The 20,573-nt window shown below is 40.0% G+C and overlaps 1 protein-coding gene across 25 annotated transcripts in view; it reads left to right on the plus strand.

Annotated features, from left to right (window-relative positions):
- The window catches only part of LOC122883074 (ral GTPase-activating protein subunit beta-like), a 29,296-nt gene that overhangs the window by 2,831 nt on the left and 5,892 nt on the right, over positions 1-20,573 (plus strand). For 5 of the 25 annotated variants that reach the window (XM_044211212.1, XM_044211211.1, XM_044211214.1 and 2 more), the window contains 25 exons: positions 1,141-1,343; positions 1,593-1,759; positions 1,842-2,028; positions 2,367-2,498; positions 3,136-3,314; positions 4,338-4,406; positions 4,901-5,052; positions 5,402-5,645; positions 6,256-6,291; positions 9,874-10,075; positions 10,201-10,368; positions 10,544-10,658; positions 10,885-11,032; positions 11,185-11,249; positions 11,365-11,509; positions 13,175-13,311; positions 14,197-14,379; positions 14,665-14,813; positions 15,514-15,701; positions 16,988-17,091; positions 17,260-17,415; positions 17,565-17,630; positions 18,656-18,865; positions 19,877-20,035; positions 20,252-20,420. In XM_044211212.1, coding sequence (XP_044067147.1) covers positions 1,141-1,343; positions 1,593-1,759; positions 1,842-2,028; positions 2,367-2,498; positions 3,136-3,314; positions 4,338-4,406; positions 4,901-5,052; positions 5,402-5,645; positions 6,256-6,291; positions 9,874-10,075; positions 10,201-10,368; positions 10,544-10,658; positions 10,885-11,032; positions 11,185-11,249; positions 11,365-11,509; positions 13,175-13,311; positions 14,197-14,379; positions 14,665-14,813; positions 15,514-15,701; positions 16,988-17,091; positions 17,260-17,415; positions 17,565-17,630; positions 18,656-18,865; positions 19,877-20,035; positions 20,252-20,420 — 3,733 coding nt within the window. The remainder of the gene's footprint in view (positions 1-1,140; positions 1,344-1,592; positions 1,760-1,841; positions 2,029-2,366; positions 2,499-3,135; positions 3,315-4,337; positions 4,407-4,900; positions 5,053-5,401; positions 5,646-6,255; positions 6,292-9,873; positions 10,076-10,200; positions 10,369-10,543; positions 10,659-10,884; positions 11,033-11,184; positions 11,250-11,364; positions 11,510-13,174; positions 13,312-14,196; positions 14,380-14,664; positions 14,814-15,513; positions 15,702-16,987; positions 17,092-17,259; positions 17,416-17,564; positions 17,631-18,655; positions 18,866-19,876; positions 20,036-20,251; positions 20,421-20,573) is intronic. The other 20 variants (XM_044211217.1, XM_044211218.1, XM_044211219.1 and 17 more) reach the window with 20 other exon arrangements.

Consider the following 20,573-nt stretch of genomic DNA (forward strand, 5'->3'; position numbering starts at 1 on the left):
AGTGATAAACAATATGTGTGTTTAATGGGGATGTCCTGAGCCCTTCCATAGGATCAGGACCAAGTCTGATTCAAGCAGTTTTTGATGGATTGGTATCTGCTATAAAAACCCTGATCAATTTCTGATCCTTTGGTTTGTATGCTTCGTACACACCAGCTGTCAAAAAAGTCTCCCATGTGATAAAACACTGGAAGGTCTGATAACACACACTGTTGTGAGAAAGCAGAACTCACAGCAAACCTGGAGTTTCAATTAATGATATGTCAGCATGAGTCAGGACGTGATGTGAGAGGAGCTGCGTTGGGTTAAACATATTACAGCAATATTTCTCAGGTGCACCATGCATCTGAAGTGCTGCTGTTGCTTTGAACTTCACTTCGTGCTAAGGATAAAGCTTGGATAAACCTTCGTGCCAGTACTGATCCACACCGACTCTCCCCTCTTCACTAACATTTCATAAAACACTGTATGAAATTCTACAAAATATTTCAGGGAGAGCAATTATGCTTTTAATGTAGGCTGACTTTAGGCTAAGTATGTATCTGTATTATGTAGGAAAAAACAATCTTGAATTATACTTGGTATTGGCAGATACTGAGCATATAAGGACTTGGATCAGGATCATGGGCAAGAAAACATGATTGGGACATCCCCTGTCTTTACTGTCATTTTTGATGCATGTACACCAGTGTTTAAATGTAACATTGACTGTAAAATGATGATCTGGTTTTCATTCATCACTTCCCTTATGAATATCTGATCTGTTTTTGATTAAGCAAGAAACTAAAAAACATGGTTGAGAAAGGCGGTATATTGTTATTGCCACCATCATCTTACCCTAAACCTTTGGCCTTCTTTGTTATGAGACACTAAATCAGATGTGCTAAACTCCATATGGTTACTCACTTGACATAGTGCAGACGACATAAAGGTACTGTATTGTATCAAAAGAATGGCAGCACTTGCAGAATATGACACTGCTGACACTATGTTTGAGAACTGTCATTTTTTCTGTGTCATGTGCAGTTGGATGCAGGGCTCATTGACAGCAATATGCTACGTAGTGAAATGCTACAAAATAAAACAATAACTCAGCTTAAAAACATTCACATAATTTAATAAGAATGGTCTGGTTCCCAGGTGAAGTGGACCATGGAGGTGCTGTGTTATGGCCTCACCCTCCCCCTAGAGGGGGACACTGTCAAGCTGTGTGTGGATGTGTACACAGACTGGATGATGGCCCTGGTGTCGCCCAGGGAATCGATGCCTCAGCCTGTGGTCAAGGAGCCCAATATGTATGTCCAGACGATCCTTAAACATCTTTACAACGTCTTTGTACCAAGGTATGTCAGAAATGTTCACAGATGAGCCTTTATCTCCTATTAGCTGTAGTTTTCAAATTTAAATGTATACATGGTGCATATTGTGTATATTTGTTTTGGCACAATGTCTATGGCTGTTAACTGTTGTCCTACATAAATCTCTGAGTACTGATGTCACTTATAATGCCTGCTGTTCTCTTTATACTTTCTCTCTGATTTCTTCTCTCTCTGATTTCCTCCATATACCCTCATTTCAAACACTCCCTCTAGGCCTGAACAGCACAGTCTGAACCACATCAGGCTTTGCCAGCAGGTTCTGACTGCAGTCCAGAAATTGGCACGAGAGTCCGTTGCCATGGTGAGGGAAACCTGGGAGGTGCTGCTGCTTTTCCTGCTTCGCATCAATGACACATTACTTGCCCCGCCTACAGTTGGAGGTATGCCCCACCCTGTCCTACACAACCTGTATTTAATTAGTTATTAATGATGATTACTTATATCAATAATCCCCTCTTTCAGTTGGGGTGGCAGAAAAACTGGCAGAGAAATTGATGGCAGTGCTGTTTGAGGTGTGGCTACTGGCATGTGCCCGCTGCTTTCCCACGCCGCCATATTGGAAGACAGCAAGGGAGATGCTGGCCAATTGGAGACACCACCCTCCTGTTGTAGAGCAGTGGAGCAGAGTAGCCTGTGCCCTGACCTCCAGGTTAGAAAGGCATCAACTCAACTTCATTTGGCCTTGGATTTAGTGCTGTAAAATGTTTCATACAGTTTGTCACTGATTAATTGTTTATAATTGAAGTACTGTTGAGTCATTCAATAAGAGTTAAGATAGTGGGTCACTTGGCTTGTCTAACCTGTTTAACTCCTGTGTCCACAGATGGGAGGAACAACCCTAATTTTGAACTAAACAGTAGTAGCCTCTGACGTAGGAAATGTATTGGTGGTTGTAATAATGACAGTAGGAAAAATAACAAGATAAACGCCTGTATTCTCTACTGAGTGTAATCATCTGTACATTCTTGTCTCACTTCTTCAATTCAGGCTTTTGCGCTTTACCCACGGACCATCCTTCCCACCTTTTAAAGTTCCTGATGAAGATGCCAACCTGATTCCATTAGAGATGGACAATGACTGTGTGGCACAAACGTGGTACCGCTTTCTCCACATGCTTAGGTGCATAAAACCTAATTTTCCTTCGTTTGAATGTGAAAAAGAGATGTTCTTTCCCCATCAAACTAACTAATGGACACAGATGATCTTTCATGTGTTGTAAGGGACAGAGAAGTTGTAGCACAGGGTGGAACTGAAGAAGTACCTCATATCACTCTCTTATCAAATATTTCCCTTCTCTATGTACTCTACTTCCCCTCTAAAACTAATTCAGTGGATGCTCATTTCTTGTGTGATTTCATCCATCCTTCCCACCTTTCCTTCATTCCTTTCTTCTTGTATTCACTCATTCATACTTTCCCTCATCCTTCTTTCCTTCCATCTATCATCCTTTGGTCTTGCACAGTCTGCTCCAAAACATCTTCCTCCTGGTGGCACTGCAGCCACTGTCCAAAGTTTGAAACTCATTCCTCTTCATAGATCATTTAACCTTATTTGTTAAAGTCATCACATTTTTCTTTTGTGGTTGGTTTCAAATGTGTCCAGAATGTCAAAACCATCATGATACAGCTCTCTCATCATCTTAATGCTGACAATATCAAATGTCCTCTCTTTCCAAGCCATGGCAGAATCAGATATTGGATATATCCAAATAAGCTTTAGCGGCATCTTAAGCTTTTTACTTTTTGTTTGTTTCTAGCAACCCAGTGGACCTGAGCAACCCTGCAATAGTGAGCACCACTCCAAAGTTTCAGGAACAGTTTCTTAACTCCAGCGGTATTCCTCATGAAGTGGTGCTGCATCCGTGTTTGAAACAGCTACCCCAGATCTTCTTCAGGGCCATGAGGGGCATCAGCTGCCTAGTGGATGCCTTCTTAGGTAAGAGGATGCTGAATTAAAATGAAAAACTCAGTTATGGGACATTTGAGAGGAAGTGACTTGTAAAAGTTCAAAAGCAACAGAGGAATATGTTTCAGAATGAAATGAATGTGTGTTTGCACATTTTACTTGTTAAAGTACTACAAGACATGTCATAGGTCCAGTGTGTAGGATTTAGTGGTATCTAACGGTGAAATTGCCGTTTGCAACCATTTGAATACTGCTCGCATCACCCTCCCCTTCCAAGCGTGTAGGAGAAACTACGGTGGCTGCGAAAAACGCGAACGGACCTCCGTGGAAGGTGACCCGCTCCCTATGTAGATAAAAATGGCTTATTCTAATGTACTGAAAACACAACGATTCTTATTTTCAGGTGATTATACACTAATGAAAACATACTTAGAAATATTATATTCCATTTCTGCTAATAGCTCCTCCTAAATGTTACACACTGGACCTTTAACATTACTGCTCATTTTGCAATGCATGATAATGTTAAATGCAATGTGTTGTTCCTACCTTCTAGGCAGCTACCTGCTTGTGTAAGATAACCCAACACATTCAACATGCTTTTACTATTGTCAAGGTTACCTAATTGTTGTATGGAATGATTTTCAAAGCCTGTCCTGCATAGTGTTTGTGATCTAGCTCAAGCAAATTTCACATTGCTAAAGGTTAATTTTCATACTGTATTGAAATAAAAGGATACCAATGAGTGCTGGAGGGTAGGAAAAATACATTCAAAAATCTAAAATGGCCATATTGTTTAGAAAAGGTAGTAAAAAGGTAAAGTGTATGTGATTAGTAGTGAAAAAGGTAAAACAGGCAAAAACACTGAGTCATTGAAATGATTGACAGCAATTCCAAGCATTAATTTCTTTGAACAGTTTTATTCCTTTCCAGTTGTTATTCTGGGCACTAGTCCTGAGTAAAATCAAGATGGAGGATGTCAGTCAGTAATAGCTGTTTATACATTCGAATAGAAACAGTGTGTCAGTGTGTATTTTTCTCTTTACACTGTAGGTGTTTCTGTTGAAAAGAGAGATGTACGGGAGAGGGTGTTCTCTTTTTGTCCAGTGCCGCTCTGTCATGGTACAGATATCACCTAATACATCATATAATGAGATGGGTATATGATGAAGTGGTCTATTTATTGGTGGTGATGATATTAACAACTGGGGTTAGTCTTGTTATAGCAAAATGATATGTCCCAGACATTCAGACTAAGCTGCAAGATCATCAACAAGGGGTCGCTTGTGGGCACAAAAAGTCAATCAAGATGGATGGATATCAATTATTGCTGATTCGTATCTAACCATTGTCTTGCATGTCTACGAATTAATATAGTCTATGATCAACTCACAACTCTGAAGCCACTTAATTTTCTTCTCTCTATTATAACAGTAGAACATGGGGAAATGGCTTCAAATGATTCTATTTATCCATAGAAAGTTCTGTCCACTGGAAAAGTGGCAGGATGGTGATTTTGTTTTTTTGTTTTTTTTCTTTTCTTGAGGCTAATCAGAAATTTATTTCCCCCCTGCTATGGAGGGAAAAACACAAAGTTTTTACCTTGCTGTCAACAGGTATATCACGTCCCAGAGCTGACAGTGCCCCGCCCACCCCAGTCAACAGAATGAGCATGTCCCCGCCACCCTCCATCACCAACACCACGCCCCCTCACAGCCGAAGGCAACGGCATACAGTGGTCACCAAAACCACAAGCAAGAGTTCAACTGTAAGTTCAAGTGTTGCATTAAATCATAACAAATAGTAAGTGCAGAGTGAAAAGGTTTAGGTCTGTAATTTTATTTATTGTTGTATATTATTTACACTTCATCTACAGACAGAACAGAGCTTATACATTTGCGACACATTTTTGTTGCCCCTATAAAGCTACAGTAACCAAGATTTTTATGGAAGAATACAGTACACTTGTCCATCAGTGTTTGTATCACATCTACTGCCATTTGTTTTGTCCTGTTTATGTGAAGAAATCCCAAGAAATCATCTTTTTAACTCATCTTGTCTGTGTGTGATCTGTTAGTTAAATCAGATATCTTCCTCTATCTCTCCCCACCCTGCAGAGCAGTGGTAGTCAACCAACCAAAGCATCCCAGCAGCAACAGCAGCAGCAGCAGCAGCAAACTTCGTCCTCCCCCACCCTGCTTTCCAGCCCCAACCAGAGCAGTTGGGAGTCTCGGCCTCTACCAGCCCCAGCACGGCCAAAGGTCAACAGCATCCTCAACCTGTTTGGCCAGTGGCTTTTTGACGCTGCTTTGGTCCACTGTAAGCTCCACAGCGGCCTCAGCCGAGACCCCAGCATGACTGGTAAGAAGTGAGACGATGGCTAATAGCATTTCCATTTATGCATGGGCAGGTGGGTGTTTTGTTGCTGTTCATTAGTATGTGTTTTTGTGGGGTTATCTGTGTTTTTGGTGTCTGTGTTATTTTTTACTGTATGTCGTTGGGATATCCTTTCCTTTTTTCACCATTTTCTCTGAAACTTCTTTGTACCTTTCTGTGTGTGGAGGGCATGGTTAGAAGTGGCCTGGTATGAGATTTTCATCTGGTTCTAATCCATTTACATCTACCAACTATTGAAACCTGGCTAAAACTGCATATAGACTATAACCATATGCTAAGGACTTCATACAGTCATTTTATTGGTAAAATCATCTCTAGAGGAGTCAATGCACATACAGTACTTGGTATTTGAAAATAAATTTGGCTCATCATTGGCTCTCCATTTATTTTTCTCTTTTTGGTGTAGTGTCCTGCACGTGTCTACCATGTCTGATTAATGTTAAAGAGTTGTAATGGGTCAAAAGTCATGTATTGAGGAGAACAAAAAAACACAATTCATGCCTGACATGAATTGATCCCAAAATATTGGATCTGCTTTGATTTGTGTCTCTCCACTATTTCTGTTATCTTGCAGCCTCTTTTATCCAAATTCTCCTTTCTTATAAATCTTGTAAGTAGGAACGGCAGCTTTTTTTCCTCACTTGATTTGCGTTTCTTGACAAATCTTTTTGCTTTTTAGTTGAGTTCCTCATGATCATTGCCATTATCGCCATTGTTTTCCGTTCCCACTGCTTGTCATATATAAAAATTCACCAGCGTTCTCTCAGCGTTTCTCCAAAGGTGATGGAATGGGTTTCACCAACTGACCACTTGTCTCGACCATAACGTTGCCAGTTTGTGACAACGCCACCCTGTTTTAAGTTCTCATTTTCTTTTCCTTTGGGTCACACTAATCTTTATTATTTAGTTTCAGACCCCCCTCAAGTTCAGCATTAATGTTTTGTTTCTTGTAATTTCCTTTTGTATTGTCAGTTCACTTGAGTTTTAATTTTTATTGGTTTGGTGCCTCAATGCATGAAATGGATGTTCTGTACCTTGAGTGATCATATAATTGCAACAGCGAGGGAGCTGACACAGGGATTTTGCTTTGTGGCCTTGCAGCTGAAAACATTTTACCAGCACACTACACTTGGCTTTGTGCCAGTTTTAGGAAGAACTTTTATGGCAAACTCTTTGTGTCAGAGTTCCCTTTTGAATGCTTTTAAATGATGTGAGTGTGTGTTTGCAGTCATTGAAGTTAGGGCTGGGCGATATATCGAATATATTCAATATATTTAAATATATAATTCTGATTGTGATATTAATTAATTATAGCAGATGAACATATTGTCATATTCACTGTTTCCGCTGATCGCCGCTGAGGGGTAGTTACTTTACTTTAGTCATTCATAACGTGTGTAGATAAGCTCAGGTTGCAGTATAATAGTTTGTGAAAGGTTGTGTGTTGTGTTTGCTAGCACAGAAAATAAATAAAAAGTCCCTGTTTATGTAACAGCTAACTTTATGAGAAGAAAACACGATCAATCATTTGATCGCTCTGATTACTCTACCCGCAGTTTCAGCTCCGCAGCTCCAAAACGTATTTGGGAGACCTCTGGTTTTAGGCTATTTTAATTGACTTTAGCCTGATTCAAAGCTGCTAAGTAGCTAGCTGTTCACAGTATAGAACAACTCTGCTGTGAAGAGTACAAGAAGACGCCGTAGCACCATTACATAAACAGGGACTTTTAATATATTTTCTGTGGCAGCAAGCACAACACACAGCCGTCCAGTAACTATTATGCTACAACCTGAGCTCATCTACACACTTTATGGCTGACTAAAGTAACGTAAGGGAAAGGCTCCCTTTCACAACAACACTGCTGGTTACCCACAAGGCTAACTTCCTTAAAGGGGAAGGCTCGGCTGGTAACACAGATGCAGTTCAGCTGTGGGTGTGCTAACCAGAGGTGGAAGAAGTATTCAGGTCCATTCCAAAAGCACTAATACCAACCCCACTGTGAAAATACTCCACTACAAGTAAAAGTTCTGCAAGTACTCATTGTGCAGTAAAATGGTCCCTGTCATTGTTTTACTATTATATATGATGTTTCTGGATTAAAATGACTGCTGCATTAATGTATATGTTGTATTTTACTGCTGTAGATGTTTAGGTTTGAGTTAATTTTAACTGCTTTATATACTGCTGGGTAGTTTAATCTACAGCAAAACATCATATTCTATAAGATCATCATATGTTTGCACTATTTGAGAATTTACAGTATGTTATTTTAGAGAAAATGCGTAAATCGAGATATATACAGTGGTGTGAAACAGTGTTTGCCCCCTTCCTGATTTCTTATTTTTTTGCATGTTTGTCACGCTTAAATGTTTCAGATCATCAAACAAATTTAAATATTAGTCAAAGATAACACAAGTAAACACAAAATGCAGTTTTTAAATGAAGGTTGTTATTATTAAGGGAACACAAAATCCAAACCTACATGGCCCTGTGTGAAAAAGTGATTGCCCCTCCTATTAAAACATAACTTGTGGTTTATCACACCTGAGTTAAATTTCTCTAGCCACACCCAGGCCTGATTACGGCCACACCTGTTCTCAATCAAGAAATCACTTAAATAGGACCTGCCTGACAAAGTGAAGTAGACCAAAAGATCTTCAAAAGCTAGACATCATGCCGAGATCCAAAGAAATTCAGGAACAAATGAGAAAGAAAGTAATTGAGATCTATCAGACTGGAAAAGGTTATAAAGTCATTCCTAAAGCTTTGGGACTCCAGCGAACCACAGTGAGAGCCATTATCCACAAATGGCGAAAACATGGAACAGTGGTGAACCTTCCCAGGAGTGGCCGGCCGACCAAAATTACCCCAAGAGTGCAGTGATGACTCATCCAATAGGTAACAAAAGACCCCACAACAACATCCAAAGAACTGCAGGCCTCACTTGCCTCAGTTAAGGTAAGTGTTCATGACTCCACCATAAGAAAGAGACTGGGCAAAAATGGCCTGCATGGCAGAGTTCCAAGATGAAAACCACTGCTGAGCAAAAAGAACATTAAGGCTCGTCTCATTTTTGAAAACATCTTGATGATCCCCAAGACTTTTGGGAACATACTCTGGACTGACGAGACAAAAGTTAAACTTTTTGGGTAGGTGTGTGTCCCATTACATCTGGTGTAAAAGTAACACCGCATTTCAGAAAAAGAACATCATACCAACAGTAAAATATGGTGGTGGTAGTGTGATGGTCTGGGGCTGTTTTGCTGCTTCATGACCTGGAAGACTCGCTGTGATAAATGGAACCATGAATTGTGCTGTCTACCAAAAACTCCTGAAGGAGAATGTCTAGCCATCTGTTCTAGACCTCAAGCTGAAGCGAACTTGGATTCTGCAGCAGGACAATGACAAAAACACACCAGCAAGTCCACCTCTGAATGGCTGAAGAAGAACAAAATGAAGACTTTGGAGTGGCCTAGTCAAAGTCCTGACCTGAATCCTATTGAGATGCAGTGGCATGACCTTAAAAATGCAGTTCATGCTTGAAAACCCTCCAATGTGGCTGAACTGCAACAATTCTGCAAAGATGAGTGGGCCAAAATTCCTCCACAGTACTGTAAAAGACTCATTGCAAGTTATTGCAAACGCTTGATTGCAGTTGTTGCTGCTAAGGGTGGCCCAACCAGTTATTAGGTTTAGGGGGCAATCACTTTTTCACACAGGGCCATGTAGGTTTGGATTTTGTTTTCCCTTAATAATAACAACCTTCATTTAAAAACTGCATTTTGTGTTTACTTGTGTTATCTTTGACTAATATTTAAATTTGTTTGATGATCTGAAACATTTAAGACAAACATGCAAAAAAATAAGAAATCAGGAAGGGGGCAAACACTGTTTCACACCACTGTATATATTGTATATCGCGACATAGCCTAAAAATATCGAGATATTATTTATAAGCCATATCGCCCAGCCCTAATTGAAGTCTTTGTTCTCTCTTGTTGTGATAGCGATTCTGCGATCTGCTTTATGGTGCTTTTGTTCTTAAAATTTTTACTATGTTTACTTTTTATTGTAGTGTGCGTATAGTAGCTACATGTCTATGTTTGCCTGTTTCTCATACATGCATGTATACTAATGACCACATTACAATTCAGGGTCCTTTCATTCTCTGTCTCTTTCCACTCTCTACAGCGATAGCCACGCAAGTAGGGCTGGAGCTGAGAAGGAAAGGTTCCCAAATGTCCACCGATTCCATGGTGTCCAATCCCATGTTTGATGCCAATGAGTTCCCAGAGAGCTACGAGGCAGGACGAGCTGAGGCCTGCGGGACTCTCTGCCGCATCTTCTGTAGCAAGAAAACTGGAGAAGAGATTCTGCCTGTTTACCTGTCCAGGTAACAAAGTCAAGTTTTTTGTTTTTTTTTATCATGCCAAATTCTAATTCAAACTAACATCAGCCTAACTGTGGGAATGTGATTCTGGTGTTAAACTATAAGTATTCCTCTTTCTCTTTCTGCAGGTTCTACATGGTCCTGATTCAGGGTCTCCAGATCTCCGATTTCATCTGTAGACCAGTTCTGGCTTCTATCATTCTCAACTCTTCCTCTCTCTTCTGTACTGACCTGAAGGGCATCAATGTGGTGGTGCCCTACTTCATAGCTGCCCTGGAGACTATTGTACCTGACAGGTTAGACTGGTAGAATCTTACACAAGTTTTGGATCAGTTAACATGTAATTAGCATCTCTTATTTACTGGATAACATTTTCAGACCATATGGTTTTAGTGAAATTTCGCTTGAGAGGTTTTGAGAATATTGTCTTAAGTTTCTTGAAGACCATGAGATTTGTTTTACTCTTATCAGAGAGCTGTCCAAATTCAAGATTTATGTAAATCCTACCGACCTGAGGAGAGCCTCCATCAACATCCTGCTTGCCATGCTGCCATTGCCACATCACTTTGGCAACATCAAATCAGAGGTAACAGCTTTGGTATCTGTACATTTTATTTATTTGAAATCTGCCACTTTAGTGCATGATTTAGTATGTTCATGGGTTTGTGGTGTGAATTGAATATTTTTTTATCATTGCAGCTTTTCCCATAGCTAACGTGAAATCCTTGTTGAAACATTTTCTACATCATAAAGCCACTTGTTGTTAAAAACAAGTATGCCTGGTTCTTTACAATGTTGATGTTGTGCTTTAGGTTCTGTTGGAAGGAAAATTCAATGAAGAGGATGGGTGGCCCCATGACCAGCCCGTGTCTTTCCTGTCCCTGAGGCTACGTCTCGTCAATGTCCTCATAGGAGCACTGCAGACTGAGACTGACCCCACCAACACACAGCTCATCCTGGGTATCAACTGGCTTCTTCATAACCTTGTTATCTTTTTATTTTGCCTCTTCATATTACTTGTGCAGTATTTTTGCTGGCTTTTTTTTTTTTTGGACTGTGCGAAAGTCTATATTTTATTCTGTATCAATGTTTTATTATTCACCTCCTCTTAGGTGCAATGCTAAATATTGTTCAAGACTCAGCACTGTTGGAGTCCATAGGTGCACAGACTGAAACAGTAAGGCTTAGATCACTGCTCTTAATATTTCTACTGATAAACGATTAACATTTTATAATGGTAGGAGCAGTGTGATGGACTGGACATCAAGATTGCTGTGTTTTTGTGGTGATAGGGGAGTATAGATGGGAGTCACATGACAGTGAGGAGTCAGAGTCACAGCCGTACCAACAGTGGCATTAGCTTCACCAGTGGGGGCAGCACGGAGGCCACCAGCCCAGACTCTGAGCGTCCTGCCCAGGCCCTGCTTCGAGACTATGGTAAGACGCACAGTGGATTCACATAAACTTAATATCCTCCTGCTCTGTGAATTAACAAAATGGTGCCCGCTTTGGTCAGTTTGTGCATAACAGACTTGCTGGAGCATTATTTCATGTTATTTCAAGTACCTGCTTGGTGATCAATGCAAAACATGTAACTTATTAAATTAACGCATATATTCTTTATAGCTAACGTGGTTAAAGTGGTATGCAGAGTTAAGAAGCGTTGGGTAAAATGTCTTTGTAGGTGAAACCCAAGTTATTTGCTGTGTTGCTGTGCTGTTGAACAATTTGCCACTGAGACGTATGGAGTGCCTGGGCTAATTGCATTTTTTTGTCTATTGCAACATTATTACAACCAATCAGTCTTTTCCTCAGTAGGGCTGAGCGATGTTGACGAAATTAATGTGTGGGACATTGTAATGTGAGAGGCATTTTTTGATTTTAAAAAAAAAAGACAAAATAATACATAATGACCACTCTCATTTAATTCTGCCCACAAGTTCATATATATATATATATATATATATATATATTTTCACTGAACACTGTGCTGCTTATAGGCAACTTTGTCCAGCAGGAAATGGGGGCAGGGGAGTTCGCAGGGTTCCTGTGGTATGGGACAGTTACATTGTGTTGTGAGTGTCAGTACTGGACAGGAAAAACAAGACTTGAGAGTTGGCAGGAGTGTTGAGACAATTGTTTCATACGCTGCAACCAAGTCAGCATGATTTGGGAGTTTTTGCTTATCATAAATTTAGAAAAAGCTTGGCCTGGTTTCTAAAATTGGAGCCAGGTCTACATCTTAGACAGGCTCAATACAGAAGCCTCAACATAATCACTTTTAATCACATTTTAATTGATTGTGTTTAGACTTCCTCAGGTTTTTAGGTAGAAAAACTCTGAAATGGAGAGTAATATTTACTCTGGATGGGATAGAATTAACAACAATCAAATTTATAGGATGGAGGGTAATGGGAAGAAATGAAATGGGACCAGGCAGAAAACAGAAAATTTACTTTGTGTCACAGTCTTTACCTAAGGCTCTGTTCCTTCCACTGGTTAACACTTTTCTTCTGGAACAAAGTTGAGCTATTCAAACAACTTTAAATTCTTGTTCAACACAATTGCTTTGCTTTGCAATGATTTTAAAATCAACAGTTTTAAGCCCTGCAAATTGTAGGTTAAACTGAGAAAGTGTATGGTTCTGACAAGTTGTGACTACCCTCTTGTATCAGTGTCTGCTCCCCATGAAGCTGTGAAACATATTCTGAGGAAGTCTTCTAATGTTACAAATTCCTAGCAATTGATTATTAAATCACAGAAAACCCATCAGATAACATTGTATATTTATGGTTCAATTTATGATTATAACAACAGTTTTTTTTTTTTTTCTTTCAAAGTCTAAACTTGATCGCTCAGCCCTAATCCTCAGTAGTTTATTTACTATCTATTCTTCGGTCTACCTGAATTTTTCTCAACAGTTGTGTGCTGTACTAATTTCAAACTCTATTCTAATGCATGTTTTCAATACCAAGACAAATCTACTAAATGAGCATCCAGGACATTTTTCCTGTTTTCCTGTATACCTTAGCTGTGTTGCCTGAATCCTGCTTTGCTCTATTCTTTGCGGTGTTTGGTATTTTGGGGTGTTATATGGTCTAGCTCTTCCAGATACGGCGGCAGGCCTGCTGGTGCGCAGCATCCACCTGGTCACTCAGAGACTCAACTCCCAGTGGAGGCAAGACATGAGCATTTCACTGGCTGCCCTGGAGCTGCTTGCTGGGCTTGCCAAGGTAAAGGTACAATGTCCAAACACCACAGAGACTCAGTGTAACGATCTGTGATCATTACTAACTGGCCACTACCCACCCAAATCTCAATACAGCAGAAGCTGTTGTATTGGCACTTCAATCATCAATCTCTCACTTTATAAAACCGCAGCTGTTTTGCAGGTACAGTAAATCCTAGATTTGCTCCTCCAAGAACAAGGCTTACAGAAAACCCCCTATTCAAGAAATCAGGTTTACTGAGTCTGTGCCTGTTACCATGGCAATGGATGGCCTGAAACTAACCTGTTGTATTACATGTTAACTTGATCTTAACCCCATGATCCCAGTTAACCAGTGCACCTCCTGCGCAAATGAGACAATCTAGCCTCACAGAGAACAAAACTAATGGTCCTTCATGTCAACTTCTAAGTCAGAAATTTCCAAGTTCATCACAAGGGAACAAACTGTCAACACAGAACAAACTGGACAGAGCCTGCGATTTCTCTGCATGGTAATGGCTGTACAGTTGGTCCCAGTTAACTAGTGCACCTACTATGACATGCTGCTATGAGATGTCAGTTTTCAAATAATGTCAAATTAGTATAATAGACAGTAATTGGCAATAAAATGTAAATATCACGCACTTGATATCACGCAAAGGCAGCGTGCAGAGAGAGAAGAGGCCAAGGCAACATTTAGATTACATGAACTTATTTAAATTTACATAAATACATTTAACTTTAAAAGTTTTATTTAAAACCACAAATAATCAAATGTGTTATAATTTGGTAAAACAGCCAATCGCTTTGGCATCAAAGCCTACATAAATTGTTCACAAGTGCATGAAATGAAGAATTTCATAATGTAGCCTTATGTACTACATTTTTCTGTATTTTTTGTAAATGTCTTAACCAGGTAAAGGTGGGAGTAGACTCTGCAGACCGTAAGCGTGCTGTTAGCTCTATTTGTGGGTACATTGTGTACCAGTGTAGCCGTCCAGCTCCTCTTCAATCCCGAGACCTCCACTCCATGATTGTAGCTGCCTTCCAGTTTCTCTGTGTGTGGCTCACAGAACACCCTGACATGCTGGATGAGAAGGTAAGTTTCAAGACTGAATTAAAATTTACGTGAGATATGTTGTTTGGTTAGAGAGTGATATAATTTTGTTTGGTAAAATTAAACCTCTACCAAGAACATACAGTTAAGAGGATACTTTGGTATTTCTCTCAGATAATTTATTTAATCAGAATTTTACAGGAACATTTTGTTGGTAGATATCTTTAAGTTTAGTCTAAGCCTCATTTGTATGGAAAAAAGGGCACTCCTGCTCTGAGATTCTGTCCCCTATGCTTTTTAACATTTTTTTTGGGGGGGGGGGATCAGGATTGTTTGGTAGAGGTGTTGGAGATTGTGGAGCTAGGAATCTCTGGCAGCAAGTCCCGACAGGAACAGGAAGTCCGACATAAAGGGGAGAAGGAGCACAACCCAGCTTCAATGAGGGTGAAGGACGCTGCTGAGGCAACTTTGTCCTGGTGAGACTCCTCAAAATTTCTACTGTATGGATCAGACAGTACAGTTAGTTGCTATAGTTAATACACTATGTTACCCTTTCAACATAAAAATCTGCATGTACAGGCAAAGCATACATTTTTTTAAATGCTCTTAGTTTATCTTGTTACTTAAACCAACTGAAATAAAAATTCAGTTTTGGGACTTCATATATCTGCTGTGTCAATTGCATGTTCTGGGCTGTCTTTTGAGGGAGATAAAAGTACCCTAAAAAGAAAAATTGACATTTAATATTTTTTGGTGTCCTGTGTGTGTATGTATGTATATATGTATGTGTGTGTGATACATACATATATATTGTGATGATAGCCAGTCACACAATAAACACTGTATCTATAAAATAAAATGTAACTTTTATCAGGGTATTGGCTAAAGGGGCATTTCTGGATATCTCCAAAAATGTGTTTTTTTCTTCCTTTCAACATTAAAATGTTATTAGCAATACATTTGAAAATTACTTTTACATTATATTTTTGACTCCAAAAGGAACTTTGTAACTTTGTAAATTTTTCTGCTGCTACAATGACCTAGTTTCCCCAGTTTTTCTGCTGCACCTCCACACAGCACACAGACGACTACTTTTATAAAGTAGAATGTGCTGTACCTATTGACCCAGTTTCTGTATATTTATGTTCTTGCTGGTTTTGCTGTGGTGTTCCCCAGTATCATGCAGGTGTTGGGGGCCTTCCCTTCCCCCAGCGGGCCCGCCTCCACCTGCAGCCTGCTGAATGAAGACACCCTGATTCGCTATGCCAGACTCAGTGCCACAGGAGCCAGCAACTTCCGCTACTTTGTCCTGGACAACTCGGTCATCCTCGCCATGCTGGAACAACCTCTCGGCAATGAGCAGAGTCAGTAGCTTATTATAATATAATAATAATAATAATGATAATGATGATGATTATAATATATTTATTTATTTATATAGCAGTAACAAAGTGCTTCACATAACAAGCAAAGAACACATAAAACATAACATAAAAACAAATAAAATGCAGCGGTAATAGACTAAAAACATTAAACCATAATAAATAATAAAAACGCAAATCAGATGAAATCAGGGAAAGCGGTGCGATAAAATTACGTTTTAAGCTTAGATTTAAAAGAAGCCACTGACTCAGCCTGTCGTATGTCCTCGGGCAGGGTGTTCCAGAAACTCGGGGCTCTTATTTCAAAAGCGCTGTCCCCCTTTAGCCGAGAGTCTGGAACACATAGAAGGCACCTGCCAGAGGATCTCAAGGTGTGAACAGGGTCGCACGGGGATAAAAGATCTGAGATATACCGAGGAGTCAGACTATTTAGTGACTAAAAGAAGTAATTAAAAGCACCTTTAAAATCAATTCTAAAACATACTGGAAGCCAGTATAAAGAGGCTAAAACCGGGGTGATATGTTCGAACCTGTTTACTTTAAAAGCTGTTAAAAGCCTGCCAGCTGAGTTCTGTACTGTCTGTAGCCAGTCTACAGTTTTTCTATTTAGGCATGTAAAAATGCTGTTACATTAATCCAGGCTTGATGAGATAAAAGCATGTAAAATAGTTTCTTTATCTTTAAAACTTAATGTAGGTTCTGGCAATGTTTCTTAGTTGATAAAAGCTAGTTTGTACAGGTTTTCTAATGTGCTGCTCAAAGCTTAAATTATAGTCAAATAAGACGCCAAGATTTATAGGTTTTATGTACTCAGACAGGTACCCAGTAGATGGCAGTAATTGACTGTTTGTGTTGCTGGAGCCAATGACAAGAATTTCTGTTTTGGTTGTTTGACATCCAGTTTCTTACATCTACTGTTCACTCCTGTAAAGAACTCAGCATAGTGAGGTCAGTTGGCTTAACGTGGAAGTACAACTGTGTGTCGTCAGCATAACAGTGAAAGGAAACACCATGTCTATTAATTATATTACCTAGTGGGAGTATATAAAGAGAGAATAAAATTGGTCCCAAAATTGACCCTTGAGGTATCATCCATCCTTTGATGTAAAACCGGTTTATTGGGATATCAGGGAAAATTAAGGTGTTACTTGGTTCATTTTGAAGTAGAGTTTCTCTTACCCGCCAAGTACCAAGCACTGGTAAATTAATATCAATAACCAACAGGCCATCCTGTTTCTTCATAAATGAGAGCATCTCTGTCCTCACAGACCCAAGTCCATCAGTGACAGTTTTGATCCGAGGGACGGCTGGCAGACATGCCTGGACCATGCAACTCTTCCACCAACCCAGAGGAGCTCGGGCCAATCAGAGGGTGAGATCACGCTGTTGATTACTGCATCATGAGAGACAACAATGCTAAACCAATATAATTTCAGAAATGTTTTAAAATTGCATGCTAGAGTTTTGCTTTTGTAAAACAAATCTGTTTCACTGATAACATAACTCTGCTTCATCTCTATCTTCTTCTCTCCTTCCACAGCAGGTGTTTGTTCCTGAGGGCCGCCCAACGCCCAACAATGACGTGGGGATCAAGTACAACGTCAAGCAGAGGCCCTTCCCTGAAGAGGTGGACAAGATTCCTCTTGTCAAAGCGGACGTCAGTATTCCTGACCTGGATGACATTGTTAGTAAAGAGGTGAGATTTTCTTCCTGTAGAACCCTGTCATTGATCTTGTATCCACATTATGACTAATTAAGCTAACACAAGATTGTTTGTTGTCATTACTAAAATAGAGCCATGCAGTAAAAGAATCACTCATATCATTTGTTATTATACAAACTCAGGTGTGTTGTATGGGCTGGCAGGATGATTCGAGAGCTACAAATACACTGATGCGTAATTACCCACACGTGAGTTGTTGGAGGGATGAAATTTCACTTGGGTGTCTCTTGGGGGGGAGGGTCAAATTATCTGGTTTGGTGACAAACATATGATGATGGTTTTGTGTGGTTTCTCAATCCAATGCAATACCCTTCAGGGCTCCAGACTAACTTTTTACATTGGTGGCACTGGTGCACCTAACTTTTTTTATTTAGGTGCACCAGCACATAATTTAGGTTCACTCAATAATACATTTATTAATTATTAATACTTTTATTGTCAGTTCCCATACACATTGGTAATTCCTTAACGCATGTAAATGATTGTACAGGAATTGGGTGGGCTGGGTCAGAAAAATGAACATTCTGATTAATAGCGGATAGGTTGTGGGTGGGTGAAAAAGGGTGAAGCCTCTCCCCATTAAGACAGACGCTGTGCACATTTACGCATGAGGCACAGCAGCGTCCCTTCAGGATTGGTCAGGATCTAATGTTAATTAATGTTCTGTATCTACACATCCAAAAGGTCTCACACACGGTACAGGTTCATTCAGTGAAGTTTTGGAGTAAAGCAGCCATCCTCCTGATAAACTCTGAGCTCCATCAGAGCTGTCTAAAATGTATAGGGTTGTATGTATGTATAAATGTATTTCAGAAGCTAAAAGTTTAATTCTGTTTCCTATTTTAATGCAATCCAAAACCACCACTAACTACCCTCTGAAAAATTACCACAGAGTTGAATCAACTTCTCACAGACAGTGTTAAGAAAGTTTAAAGCTTCACAAGGCTGGATGTGTTGAAGGGCTGTTGTACTGGATTGGATTAGATTGTACAGCTAATAAATGGTAACTCATTCTCCAATGAAATGTCTGATGCTAATGTTTTAAAGCACAGATGCACACTAGTGACTCTTTTCACACCAACATTGGGAGGTGACACCTCAGTATATTTGGACTGTGGGATAATGCTGAATTTTGTCAGTCGTGTGCCATTCATCAGCCACAGCCTCTTACAATTGACTTTAAGAAAATGCCCCACCCTCTTCTTCTTTTCAGCTGGAAGTTCAGCATGACAAGCTTCGTGTTCTGATGACCAAGCAGATAGAATATGAGAATGCCTTGGAGCGGCACAGTGAGGAGATCTGGAAATCCAGGCGTTTCCCTGACCCACAGACCGACTGCAAACCCCCTCCGCCCTCGCAGGAGTTCCAGACAGCACGTCTCTTCCTCTCCCACTTTGGCTTTTTGTCTCTGGAGGCACTCAAGGTTGGTTAACATAATTTGTCTGAAGTTGAAGTTGCGAAAAGCAGTTTCAAATGTTACATACAAGCCTTCCAGCTACTTATACTTAACTTTAATTGGTACTTTTGCATTGTGATTCTATTTAAGTCTGTGGATTGAATAATGGTAAATAATAACGTAAGGGTGCTCCGATCAGGATTTTTGGGGCCGATCACCGATCTCTGGAAACAGTATCGACCGATACCAATCACAGGGTCTATATGAAGCCTTCAATTTATTGTGTAGCTTTATTTATTTACATACCTATTCTTAACAACATTGTATATTAAGTAATAAAGAGATAAGAAAGTATCATGAATTGACAACTGTCTATTTATTGTGCAACATATTCCACTGTCTCTCTTAGAGACACAACTTAAACCATATAGCCTATGCTTGGTTATTATCTAACAGCTTAGAGCTTAACAAATTTACAGTGTTTCCCACAGAATGACTATACTACTAGTTACTATACTGTAACTGGCGGGAAGGGGAGGGGGGGTATATTTCTATTTCTAGTTTTTTCTTACCTTACTTACACCTCTGTCTCAATGCACATACACCTGCTTGCCCCGCCTGCCTCTTTCTGTTTCCCTGTTTCGCTGTATCATACAGGGACAGACAGGCTCTATGTGTCTTCTCTGTTGACTTACTTTGTCAGCAGTATGTTTTATGAAGTCACCCAAAAAACACAACTCCCGTTTTGGAGTTTTTCACCCGCAATTCCATTTTCACAACAGCAGGTGAGCTGCGTATGGAGGAGGCTTGTTGTAGCCTATCGAAACTTAATTGCATCTTCTGGTCAGCTCTTCTGATCGGCCTTCATAGAGACCACCGATCAAACTATTTAGAACGAATATCGGCCTGTAATGGTCGGTGGCCGATCAATCGGAGCAATCTTACTGTAATGTATAAAGTATGGTATATACATTTATGCAATTGTTATTGTCAATATAGTTCATGTAAAATGTATGTGTATTGATTTATTATTGATAGGAGCCCAACAACAGTCGTCTACCTCCTCATTTGATTGGCCTGGAGTCATCCTTGCCAGGGTTTTTTGAGGACATCAGCTACCTGGACCTGCTTCCCTGCCGACCATTTGACACTGTCTTTATTTTCTACGTGAGGGCTGGACAGAAAAGCAGCCCTGAGGTGAGGGAATTCTAGCTGATTGGTGGTGGCAACACGCAACAGATTCTGTATGAAATAATGATTGACAAGTTTGGCTTGTATTTTATTACAACTGCAATGAAATGGCTTGAATTTGACTTGAAAATGTACAGGTGTTAACCTTGTTGCTTCTTTCATAATATGTGTATAAAAATCTCTGAATAAGAATGGATGTGTTCTTGTGCTTATGGTTATCAGATCCTGAGGAATGTGGAGTCATCGTCCAGTGTCCAGCCCCACTTTTTGGAGTTCCTGCTGTCCTTGGGCTGGCCTGTGGACGTAGGACGCCACCCAGGATGGACGGGACACCTAGATACCAGCTGGTCCCTCAACTCCTGCTCCGACAGCAATGATATACAACAAACAGGTAAGCTACTAAGCTACTACTGCATTAAATCTGAGAAAGATTAGTTGTCATTTTTGTGTTGTTTTATAGTTTTAACTATTAATGAGGTCGTAGAAAAGGTTTCAGTCGTAGTCATCTGGACACTGTTTTCAGAATCAAGACGTTTCGGCTCCC

Source organism: Siniperca chuatsi, linkage group LG10 (genome assembly GCF_020085105.1).
Source record: "Siniperca chuatsi isolate FFG_IHB_CAS linkage group LG10, ASM2008510v1, whole genome shotgun sequence".
Lineage (NCBI taxonomy): Eukaryota > Metazoa > Chordata > Actinopteri > Centrarchiformes > Sinipercidae > Siniperca > Siniperca chuatsi.